The following is a 13,519-nucleotide window of genomic DNA, read 5'->3' as shown; positions in this document are numbered from 1 at the left end:
TTGGTGTTGTTTCCAAAGTTTACAGAAGAGTGTGTTTAACATTGAAATGTTCAGGAGTGATATTAACACTGCGATGTGTTTGCTAAGCTAAAAATATCAAAAACTGGGTTGTTCCTCAAATAGAACTCAAATAATTCAGAAAAACCCTTACATCAAAGAATTGTCGTACATTATCGAGGTCGGCAAGTCAAAATACATATTATAAGCCAGTGATATAACGTTTTGTACACGTACTTTTATTTCAAAATGTGAAACAATTGTGAAGCATAGTGTAAGCATTCCATTGTTTTACTGGTTTTAACACTGCACTGTGGATGTTGTACCCTTATAAACAAGCAATGTAATACGAATGTGTAATTATCGGAATTACAAAACGCAGCTATAAAATGTAATTATTTTGCATTTGTTAATGTTCATATTCTCTGCCCTGTACAGTTTACGAGAATAAACAATTGTCATTGTCATTGTGATGTCAGGTATCCTCAATTAATTGTTGTCGATGTACTGAGTTAGCAACACGAATTGATCATCACTCACTTTACCAAATAAGTCAATTTCTATTTATTAAGTGAGTGGTTACATTCTTTTCACACCTTTTGGTAAAGGCACGGATGACAGGTTTTGTGAGTCGATTTTAAAGCATCGAGAAATAATTATTGTTGATGTCATTCATAATAGCAAATTCCTGACTCGGAAAATCTGTGGCATTAAAAGCACAACCGCCATCATGAATAACGGGGCGCAGTAGATTGGGTTGAACACAAACATATGAACTGGCGGCTTCGACCTGTTTAAGTTCCTCAGCCGTGTGACCTTCCATGACGCGGTTCAGAGAGATGACGTAAGAACTATCAGGGGTACACTCTCCGTTGACGTCGGTGTTCCAACAGGAGTAGATAACCGCGTATCCTTCATAGTCTGTACTGATTATCCAGATAGGGAAGCTGCTACCTTGGAATAGGAAGTCGGTTTTGGCTGGGATCGATAGATTTGTCGGTTTATTGATGCCTTGTGCATAGTAACATCTTCTTCCCATTACTGCTCCACCTGAGGATAAAAAAAACGACATCATTAAGTTTTATTGAGAGAAGGACGACTACGTATTTATGAACGTGTTTATGCGCACAGCAAAAATAAAACCGAAAGCAATCATTATGCGAAACTTAATTTCCGAAAATGAAAAAAAAAAAGTTATTTCTTGTGTTTATCGATTCACAATCAACTTATAACATTATCTACATCCTAACCAAATGTATACTAAACCTTGTCTACATCCTAACCAAATGTATACTAAACCTTGTGTACATCCTAACCAAATGTATACTAAACCTTGTCTACATCCTAACCAATGTATACTAAACTTTGTCTACATCCTAACCAAATGTATACTTAACCTTGTGTACATCCTAACCAAATGTATATTAAACCTTGTCTACATCCTAACCAAATGTATATTAAACATTGTCTACATCCTAACCAAATGTATACTAAACCTTGTCTACATCCTAACCAAATGTATATTAAACCTTGTCTACATCCTAACCAAATGTATACTAAACCTTGTCTACATCCTAACCAAATGTATATTAAACATTGTCTACATCCTAACCAATGTATACTAAACCTTGTCTACATCCTTACGAAATGTATACTAAACCTTGTCTATATCCTAACCAAATGTATACTACACCTTGTTGATATCCTAACCAAATGTATACTAAACCTTGTCTACATCCTAACCAATGTATACTAAACCTTGTCTACATCCTAACCAATGTATACTAAACCTTGTCTACATCCTAAACCAATGTATACTAAACCTTGTCTATATCCTAACCAATGTATACTAAACCTTGTCTACATCCTAACGAAATGTATACTAAACCTTGTCTACATCCTAACCAAATGTATACTAAACATTGTCTACATCCTAACTAATGTATACTAAACCTTGTCTATATCCTAACTAATGTATACTAAACCTTGTCTACATCCTAAACCAATATATACTAAACATTGTCTACATCCTTACCAAATGTATACTAAACCTTGTCTATATCCTAACCAATGTATACTAAACCTTGTCTACATCCCAACGAAATGGATACTAAACTTTGTCTACATCCTAACGAAATATATACTAAACCTGTCTACATCCCAATGAAATGTATACTAAACCTTGTCTACATCCTAACCAAATGTATACTTAACTTTGTCTACATCCTAACGAAATGTATACTAAACCTTGTCTACATCCTAACCAAATGTATACTAAACCTTGTCTACATTCTAACCAAATGTATACTAAACCATGTCTACATCCTAACCAAATGTATACTAAACCTTGTCTACATACTAACCAAGTGTATACTAAACCTTGTCTACATCCTAACCAAATGTATACTAAACATTGTCTACATCCTAGCGAAATGTCTACTAAACCTTGCCTACATCCTAGCTAATGTATACTAAACCTTGTCTACATCCTAACGAAATGTATACTAAACCTTGTCTACATCCTAACGAAATGTATACTAAACCTTGTCTACATCCTAACTAATGTATACCAAACCTTGTTTACATCCTAACCAAATGTATACTAAACCTTGTCTACATCCTAACAAATGTATACTAAACATTGTCTACTTCCTAACCTAATGTATACTAAACCTTGTCTACATCCTAACCAAATGAATACTAAACCTTGTCTACATCCTAACAAATGTATACTACACCTTGTCTACATCCTAACTAATGTATACTAAACCTTGTCTACATCCTAACCAAATGTATATACTAAACCTTGTCTACATCCTAACAACCAAATGTATACTAAACCTTGTCTACATCCTAACCACCAAATGTATACTAAACCTTGTCTACATCCTAACCACCAAATGAATACTAAACCTTGTCTACATCCTAACCACCAAATGTATACTAAACCTTGTCTACATCCTAACCACCAAATGTATACTAAACCTTGTCTACATCCTAACCACCAAATGAATACTAAACCTTGTCTACATCCTAACAAATGTATACTACACCTTGTCTACATCCTAACCACCAAATGTATACTAAACCTTGTCTACATCCTAACCAAATGTATATACTAAACCTTGTCTACATCCTAACCACCAAATGTATACTAAACCTTGTCTACATCCTAACCACCAAATGAATACTAAACCTTGTCTACATCCTAACAAATGTATACTACACCTTGTCTACATCCTAACCACCAAATGTATACTAAACCTTGTCTACATCCTAACAAATGTATACTAAACCTTGTCTACATCCTAACCAAATGTATACTAAACCTTGTCTACATCCTAACCACCAAATGTATACTAAACCTTGTCTACATCCTAACCACCAAATGTATACTACACCTTGTCTACATCCTAACCACCAAATGTATACTAAACCTTGTCTACATCCTAACCAAATGTATATACTAAACCTTGTCTACATCCTAACTACCAAATGTATACTAGACCTTGTCTACATCCTAACCACCAAATGTTTACTAAACCTTGTGTACATCCTAACCAAATGTATACTAAACCGTGTGTACATCCTAACCAAATGTATACCAAACCTTGTCTACATCCTAACCAAATATATCCTAAACCTTGTGTACATCCTAACCAAATGTATACTAAACCTTGTCTACATCCTAACCAAATGTATACTAAACCTTGTCTACATCCTAGCCAAATGTATACTAAACCTTGTCTACATCCTAACCAAATGTATACTAAACCTTGTCTACATCCTAACCAATGTATACTTAACCTTGTCTACATCCTAACGAAATGTATACTAAACCTTGTCTACATCCTAACCAAATGTATACTAAACCTTGTCTACATCCTAACCAAATGTATACTAAACCTTGTCTACATCTTAACCAAATGTATATACTAAACCTTGTCTATATCCTAACCAAATGTATACTAAACCTTGTCTACATCCTAACCAAATGTATACTAAACCTTGTCTACAGCCTAACCAAATGTATACTAAACCTTGTCTACATCCTAACTACCAAATGTATACTAAACCTTGTCTACATCCTAACCACCAAATGTTTACTAAACCTTGTCTACATCCTAACCAAATGTATACTAAACCTTGTCTACATCCTAACCAAATGTATACTAAACCATGTCTACATCCTAACCAAATGTATACTAAACCTTGTCTATATCCTAACCAAATGTATACTAAACCTTGTCTACATCCTAACTAATGTATACTAAACCTTGTCTACATCCTAACCAAATGTATACTAAACCTTGTCTACATCCTAACCAAATGTATACTAAACCATGTCTACATCCTAACCAAATGTATACTAAACCTTGTCTATATCCTAACGAAATGTATACTAAACCTTGTCTACATCCTAACTAATGTATACTAAACATTGTCTACATCCTAACCAAATGTATACTAAACCTTGTCTACATCCTAACCAAATGTATACTAAACCATGTCTACATCCTAACCAAATGTATACTAAACCTTGTCTACATCCTAACCAAATGTATACTAAACCATGTCTACATCCTAACCAAATGTATACTAAACATTGTCTACATCCTAACCAAATGTATACTAAACCTTGTCTACATCCTAACCAAATGTATACTAAACCATGTCTACATCCTAACCAAATGTATACTAGACCTTGTCTACATCCTAACCAAATGTATACTAAACCTTGTCTACATCCCAACGAAATGTATACTTAACCTTGCCTACATCCTAACCAAATGTATACTAAACCTTGCCTACATCCTAACCAAATGTATACTTAACCTTGTCTATATCCTAACTAATGTATACTAAACCTTGTGTACATCCTAACCAAATGTATATTAAACCTTGTCTACATCCTAACCAAATGTATACTAAACCTTGCCTACATCCTAACCAAATGTATACTTAACCTTGTCTATATCCTAACTAATGTATACTAAACCTTGTGTACATCCTAACCAAATGTATATTAAACCTTGTCTACATCCTAACCAAATGTATACTAAACCTTGTCTATATCCTAAACCAATATATACTAAACATTGTCTACATCCTAACCAAATGTATATACCAAACCTTGTCTACTTCCTAACCAAATGTATACTAAACCTTGCCTACATCCTAACCAAATTATATGCTAAACCTTGTCTACATCATAACCAAATGTATACGTAACCTTGTCTCCATCCTAACTAATATATACTAAACCTTGTCTACATCCTAACCAAATGTATACTAAACCTTGTCTACATCCTAACCAAATGTATACTAAACCTTGTCTACATCCTTACCAAATGTATACTAAACCTTGTCTACATCCTAAATACAAATATCCCTTCTACTCATAGCCATGTCTAGCCACATTTAAGTCGTTTAATTGTGTTTATTGTCTAGTGAACAGCCTTTCTCGTTTTGAGGTATAGACTCATTGTAGCAGCTATTGGCTATATATTATTTAATATCGGTATAACGTTAACAAGAAGGGAGATTCTCCTCTTCTGCACAAACCCTCCATGGGTTCCACCTTGGTGATATTTAGTTGAAGAAATATTTCTAGTATATATATATATATGTGTATGGGTCAAAGAAGTAATATAAACAGTATAATCCAGATAACACTGGATCCTCACATAAATGTATGGAGGATACGAATTACTTGTAATGGTTATATGGGGCAAAGAAGTAATTCAAACAGTGTGAACAATAAGGCTTGTTAAATTTTCGAGGCAATCCGCCCCTTTATCAAAACACAAAAAATTACAAATACAATCACATAATATATATAAGAAGTACTGGAAATACAATAAAATACAATAAGAATAACGTTTTAGTAACTGGAGAAACCACAATGAACCCTTCGGCAAACGTGGGCCGAAGGCGGATACTAGCGTGACTGCATCATGTTCAACACTAGAACGCTATGCGACCAACGGCAGAGATATTTTGAATTCCCCCGCACGTGAAAGTATATCGAAGAGTTCAAAGACGATTCGTCCCTAAATACTGCTAATGGACGACATTGCATTGATATCAGATTTCAGAATAAAAAATGTTGCATTATCGTCTCTACGGTGATTGATTAAATATCGTGTACAAAGTCTGAAAAACTTTAGAAAAACATGTTTTAGATCATTAGAATTATAGAGAGTGGTGTGAAAAAACTACTACAAATATTTATCAAGACTGAAAATATAAGAAATACGAATGCCGAAGTGTCCCTACAGGACGCTACGGGAAACAGACGATTCGGGCCAACTCGGACCAAGATGCGGTTGCATGATGGCGGGAGGCGACTAAATGTGAGTCTCAAAGAGCAACAATGAATAGATGCCCCAAAAAGTACAGCAATTATGAAAATTTTAACAAATTGAATAATTAACTACATGAATAGTCAAATATAATGGTCAGATGGAGAGTACAGTTGAGTGTAGACTAAAGGTTACACCCAAGTGCACTCCGAGTGCACTCCATTTGGACTTGGAGTGCACTCCGTTTGGACTCCAGGTAAACTTGGAGTGCACTCCAAGTGGACTCCGAGTCTACCTGGAGTCCTATAAGACACCATGCCTACCCCAGTTCTATAATCAGACTATATATATATATATATTAATATTTTGATGCTTTTAATATAATTTACATATAAATAAATAGATTTTTACAAATTACTTTTGTTCTGTTAATATTACTATTAACATTTGTTTAGTCTACTAGGAATATTTCTTTTATTGTTAATACATGATAATAATGCCTTCATGTTAAATTTATATTTATTAAGATCCATAAAAGACAGTTATACAATTTATGCTATAATCAGGTTTCTATGAAAGTTAATTGCTTATTATTTCATATTTCATTAAGATGTAAGTAAATTGTATTTCATTTTATTAAGGAATTGAAAATTATTTCAATTAGAATATTTATTACTGTACATATATCATGACTGTAAAGGAAGTTTAGATACTATATCTATATTATGTTATTGAAAGTTTACTGAATTATGTGTTTTTTTAATAAGATATTCTCTACATACATGTACTCAATTCAGGCAAGTAATTATAAAATAAACAATCATTTTAGTTTCATTAGAAAAATATACATTTACAACTGTACATATTTACGAGCATTACCTAGTTAAATTAATGTTCTGACATAACGTACACACAAGTATGTAGTTCTGGACTACCCATAATGAATGACAGTATCTGTTTAATTGCTATTATTATTGGTCATGCATGACTGACTCTGGCCTGACACCCCTGATAACTGTGCCAGGTGAGTTTTAGGAGCCAGCTACAGGTACTGTCCTGGGTTCACAGAAATACCTGTGTCAATTTTGTCACTGTATGGCTTCAAATGATGAAGCTGTGCAAAGCAGGGTCACAGTGTTATAACCTCAGGCCAATTAACAGAACAGTAAGATTATCTCCTGACTTGAAGGAAAGGATTGTAGCTCTCCATTTGAGAGGCCTTAATCAGACCAAAATTACATGTATAAATGAAATACCAGTGTAATTAAGGGGGAAATGTCAAGATAAGTAGTAAAACCATTAACAAATTGGTTAACAGGTTTAAGAAGACCAACTCTATTGAAATGAAGTCATTCTATACTGAAATTAGAAAGTAAAAATAAGCTGTTTCTTATATTTATTACATTGTAATCTGTCTAAACCATAAGTCATTGAGGCCAAACGTATTGGCTGGTTTATGCAGGTGTCCGGTATGTAGAGGTACAATGTTGAATGATATAAGTTCAAAAAACATTAATGCAAATCAAATTAAGAAATGATGCAGTTCTTATCTTGTTATATTCAAAAATATAAAGACATTGCTTTAAAAAATTAATTGTAAAGAAAGAGATTAAAGTAAAAAAAAAATAATTTCAGTGTAATTCCAAATGGTATAATGAATGTAAATTCACCTTTTCCCAAACCAACCTATAGCCTTATACCCGTAATTAGTACACATTGTTCTCATCCAGGAAATAAGATTATAGAGCCTGAGGTAAAATTTGCCTAAGGGCAGTTGGACGCGGCAACCTATGTACCATTTACCTGTAAAACTGACCTGTTGGAACTACATCATTTTCTATTCCCATCCAGTCAATATCTATCATGATATGTGTCACTCATTCATTATATGTAACAGAAGCAGTTCATGAATGTACAATGGTTGTTCAAGCCAATTATAAAATCATAAAGTTAAATGTTCAAACTTAAAAAAAAAAAAAGACATAAGGCCAGCTGCAGTTGGTGTATGGAATGTTTGATAAGTATTTACTTAACTCAAACATGAAAATTATATTAATCTATGTTGATTTACATATTGACCTCTAATACTCTGTACATGCTTCCATTATAATATCAAAGACATAAAGTAATAGTACCAGTTTGAAATTATATCTTATATAACTGTTAAAAGAACTCCATTTATGACCAGGATTTATGAGGCAGGTATAACAAAACAAAGTTGGTTTAACAAATGGAAATTTAAGTCTGATGTTAAAATGTAAATCTATATTAGACATTCGGAATATGCTATCAAGGTGATAAAAATATAAACTGTTGGAAGTAAAGTATTTGAAATGTTAAAAACAGTAGTACTTTGAGTACAAGATAGTTCCAGTACACATTCAGACTCTACATTTTAAGAGACCACAAACAACTTAGGGGGGATTGTATATATCTTATATAACTGTTAAAAGAACTCCATGTATGACCTGGATTTAATGAGGCAGATATAACCAAAAAAAAAAAAAAATTGGTTTACCAAATAGAAATGTAAGTCAATCTGATGTTAAACTGTAAATCAAAATTAGACATTAGATCCGGAATATGTAAATGACCTCACGTGATGACGATTTACCCACAGATAAGGTGCTCACTCCCAATTTGATGAAAATGACAAGGGTGACATTTATGTGCACATGCTGTGCATTAGACCGACACTGTGTTACAAACAAATCTTATATAGATATAATATGTATATTGTAACGAAAAGGAAGCTCGTCATATCAGTTTATGTTTACATATCAGTAACAAGAGAAGAAATTAAAAGGTTGCCGTCATTATCACATGAACATTATTTAAGTTCTACATATTTTACATATATGAAGTTAAAATGTTAAAATAATAATGATTATTACGAAATTTTAAGATATTATAATTCTATGTATTCTTCATTAAATACTCTTTTAAATGTCTTCAGTGGTGCAATATATAGAGTATGTCTAACAGTTTCTTCAGTAATACCAAATATATTAGCCACCCGAGAAATGTGTTTGGTATTACTAAAGATACGGTTAGATATTCTGTTTATAACATTTTATAGCAAAATATATTGAGGCAGCTCAATCTATCACAAAATTCATTGCGGTCCCCTGTCAACGACTCACGAATTCACGCCAAATCGTGACGTTATGTATTCTATCTTGCATTATGACGTCATATAACATGACGAAGAGCTATATGCAAATCTTTATTTTCCCCATTGCCGTTTGTAAGCAGTGTTCTGATTGGTCTAATCAGAGAAAGTGAAAAATATCACTGTTATAGAATGAATATTTTTTTTTTTATATTTCACTGGTAAAAATGTAATAAATCACTGTTAGTGTGCATATGTTACGTTCCTTTCCTTTGTATTTCAGATCAGTTAATGTTTCAACAGTGAAAAATCATACATGGTGCAATATAAAAAGTTAGAAAATGTTATTTATCCGGAGCTTCAGACACGCTTAATGTATCTAATGTTCTTGAAATTTATCTTAAGGCCTAACAGAGATCAACTGTACATTGCCAATAAAAATGTTTCCGCCTTTGATTAGTGACCTATCTTAATGATACCCAGTATGTCGTAACATATCCAATTAGTATAAAGCTGTTGAGTACAGGCATTAAACAAGAAAATAGTTTATTAACTTCGATTCAGACATCATTTAACACAGGACGTCTTTTCATATCCTATCATAAAGTAATTGAAGAAGGTCTAACAACTAGTTTGTATTTTAGGAGATAAACATTCTATTCATGTGAGACACTCCCATATTTTGAAAAACATCATATCTCGTTCTAATGTCACGGGAAAAGATTTTTAGAACCTGATGTTCAGAATTCCAATAAAAATAAATAAAAACACAAATGTCGCATCAAAGATGTATAAGTAAACGAAGCGATGTAAATTGACAAATGGCAAATACAATTATGTAAGATGTTGTTCTGGCAAGCATAAAGAACACGGACACCAGGAAATAGGAAAGCAAGAAAATTGGAAAAACACATACGTGAAAGTAATTCTCAGAAAAGTAGGCGTTTTTTTCAGTCCTGCTGTATGTACATACATTGTATAGATAATATTGCTATAGGGAACGCAAAATAAGTAATATAATTTACAACTGTAGTAAGTAATCTATTTATTTATTTTCATAACTCAAACGCACTTTCAGAAATTGTCTGACAATTCTGACAGTAATGGAGACGCCCTAAATCAAACACAATAATGAGTAAACATTGTTTGAAATACCTCATTGATGATCAGTAAGAACAAACACAACCTTAACATATTTCAGAGTGTAGCATGCCCTGTGAATGACGGTCGAAAACACCTTGCACTGCCAATACATATACTAGATGTTCGCGGCATATCGTTATTTCATGTTATCTCCACATAATCATAAAACGTATACGATATATAAAAAAAACATCACATATACAAATCATAGTTCTGAATCATCATCCCTAATTCTAACTAAAAATTGGCAATTCGAGAAAGCCTGTATTGTTTCAGGTTTCTCCATGCAGTTTTGTGTTTTTTGTTCGTATTTGCCCTAGTTTATCGTTTACTGTTTTATTGTACATATTGTCTGGTATTTTTATTCTAACACACAATTGGTTACAAAATGAGCTGACAAAAATGAAATACCTACCGACGGATAAAAACAACTTAATTATAGCTTCTATAGATACTAAGCTATAATTAAGTTGTTTTTATCCGTCGGTAGGTATTTCATTTTTGTCAGCTCATTTTGTAACCAATTGTGTCAATGGCAAAATATGAAAAATGCAATATGTTTGAACGTTCCAGAATGATCAGCGTCTTTGCTTGAAAATCGTCAAGGTAAAATACAAAAGTTTGAATTTGAACCGGGTGGTGGTAAAGATGAAACCGCCATTCGCACTAAAGAACAGCGATCACTACAAGTGTACACAACAACCCAACAAATAGAACTATTCCTGATCTCCATGACGATGATGAAAGATTACACCTATCGATTGATCTAACAAATGGTCAGGCAAGTGACATTAACATCATCAGAATAAACATAATGTTAGTGAAGAGTTGGAAAGTACGTACGATTTAATATTTTTTTTTTATATTAGCTCTAATACGCTGCCGTAGAAAGCAATGTTTCAAATTAAGCAAATAATACCAAGATCGAGCAAATGGAAAGAAATATTTCAAGTTTACACAGTAATACTAAGACTAATCCAATGAAAAACAAAGTTTGAATTTACCCAATAATAGTGAATAGCAAGATTGAGCCAATGGAAAGCAATATTTCAAAATTTCGCAATAATACCATGATATAGGCAATGGAAAGCAATGTTTCAAATTAACCCAATAATGGTAAATTCCAAGATTGAGCCAACGGAAAGCAAGATTTCAAGTTAAACCAATAATACCAAGACTTAGCCAATGGAAAGCAATGTTTCAAATTAACCAAATAATACGAGATTGATCCAATCAAAAGTAATGTTTCTAGTTCACGATATAATACCAAGATTGATTCAATGGAAATCAATGTTTTTAGTTAATCATAACAAGATTAAGCCAGTGGACATACAAACTCAACGCTGAATATGATAAATTCTATTTTCAACATGACCTTTCTAACCAGAATGAGAGCGAAAAATGCCTAGAATGAATTGTCGATATATGCATGCAATTAAGAATATAATTGAAACATTTACTTACTCGAATATGTACGCATGGTACCATTTTTTCCAGATAAAATTTCGAAGTAGTACTGTAGATTTCTGATCGGTCTCGTATTCGCCCAAGGTGTTTGTCGAGGCATTCCAGCGTTGAAACCTGAAAACATACCCCAGCCTCCTCCGTTAACACCCTGGCCCATTCCCCCATTGTTACGTGTTGCGACTGTGACAGGGTTGAACTCCCTGTTGGCCGATATACCGTACCATTGGCCCCCAAACCGTGACATGTTCAGGTTCTGCTGAACCCGGAATCTATCAATATTACAATCTTGGTAGCCTTGACCGTTGCACCAATACATAGTCAAAGACAAACACAAAACTATCAGTATTTGTGATTTTAAATCCATGTCGATTGTTGTTCACTCCTAAACGGCTGGGGTACTAGAGCTTCCACGTGTTAGTCCTTTAGTACTACTAACATTCGCTACTATTCGGCAGCCAATCCGCTTTTTATTTTGTCGCTGCTAGAAAGGGCCACTACTTAGAGAGTTCTGGAACAAGACCTGGTTTCTTTACAGTCACCTAACATATGACTATAGCAAAGAGTACCTACTTATGTTTTCAGTAGTATATCGCGTATGTCATTTGACAGATAACATCTATTTCAGTACTAAAGTGACCACAGGGCATGCAGTGACTGTCAACTTTTATCACGTGATTGAATGGACACCGAAAGTGTAGGCAATAATAGTTACGTCCATGCGACATTATATTGGCTATAACAGTTTTATTAGCCTGTTAATCTTTCATGATACAACTTTGTATTACTTATGTCTGGCAGGATGGCTTGATTTCAGTCATTGTCGTTTATTTAAAATAATGTACAACGTTAAGATTATATGACCAACATTTTAAGATGTCACGGAAATGGTTTGAGCCGAAAATGAAGAAACAACAATGGTCATTGTTATGAAGTTGACTAATATGACAGTTAAATCTACATTTGTCTGCTGTTATTTCCATGATAATGATAGACTTTTCCATACATACATAGGTCATGCCAGTTTTGTAGCTGATATGACAATAATTGAGTTTGAGCAGTTATTGTAAACAGTTAGATTCGAATTTTATGGAATTGAGTATTTCGAAGGGTTAAATATGAAATAGATGTATTAGTAATCTATTGCAAATGACGAAAATATCTCTAAGATAGCATTATCTAAATTAAAGTAGCAAAACTTGACTTTGAGGTTATGCGAGAAACAAAAAATGAACTGAAGAGTAGATAAATAAATAAAATGAATAAATGCATAATGTAAATGAATAAATAGATAGATAATGAAGTGGCTGGGGTTGATATTCTAATGTTTTCCTCAAACTGACGAACTATATTCTTAAACATATCTTATTCACTATTTTGATTTCTTTGCTATGTACAGCATTTGTATAGACAAAGTAGTCTACTAAATAGAAAATTATTGTTTGCTAACATTGTTAGAGCAAATCGGTAATGTTATGATGCTTTGAATTAAAACGCT

The 13,519-nt window shown here is 33.2% G+C and overlaps 1 protein-coding gene across 1 annotated transcript; it reads right to left on the bottom strand.

Annotated features, from left to right (window-relative positions):
* Positions 1-215: 215 nt before the first annotated feature.
* LOC117342531 (retinol-binding protein 4-like) lies at positions 216-12,587 on the bottom strand. The gene is made up of 2 exons (XM_033904710.1): positions 12,022-12,587; positions 216-1,047 (listed from the first exon to the last, which is right to left on the bottom strand). The coding sequence occupies exons 1-2, from the start codon at positions 12,386-12,388 to the stop codon at positions 635-637; spliced, it is 780 nt and encodes a 259-aa protein (XP_033760601.1). The 5' UTR covers positions 12,389-12,587; the 3' UTR covers positions 216-634.
* Positions 12,588-13,519: the final 932 nt, after the last annotated feature.

This window comes from Pecten maximus, chromosome 14 (genome assembly GCF_902652985.1).
Source record: "Pecten maximus chromosome 14, xPecMax1.1, whole genome shotgun sequence".
Classification (NCBI taxonomy): domain Eukaryota; kingdom Metazoa; phylum Mollusca; class Bivalvia; order Pectinida; family Pectinidae; genus Pecten; species Pecten maximus.
The sequence above is the reverse complement of the archived record's forward strand: the minus strand, read 5'-3'. Positions and strand labels throughout refer to the sequence as shown.

Excerpts from the sequence above, each read along its gene's own strand:
- LOC117342531 (XM_033904710.1), bottom strand. The coding sequence starts at position 12,388 with ATGGATTTAAAATCACAAATACTGATAGTTTTGTGTTTGTCTTTGACT. Across the intron at positions 1,048-12,021 it reads TACCATGCGTACATATTCGA|GTGGAGCAGTAATGGGAAGA; the intron begins GTAAGTAAATGT and ends TTTTATCCTCAG.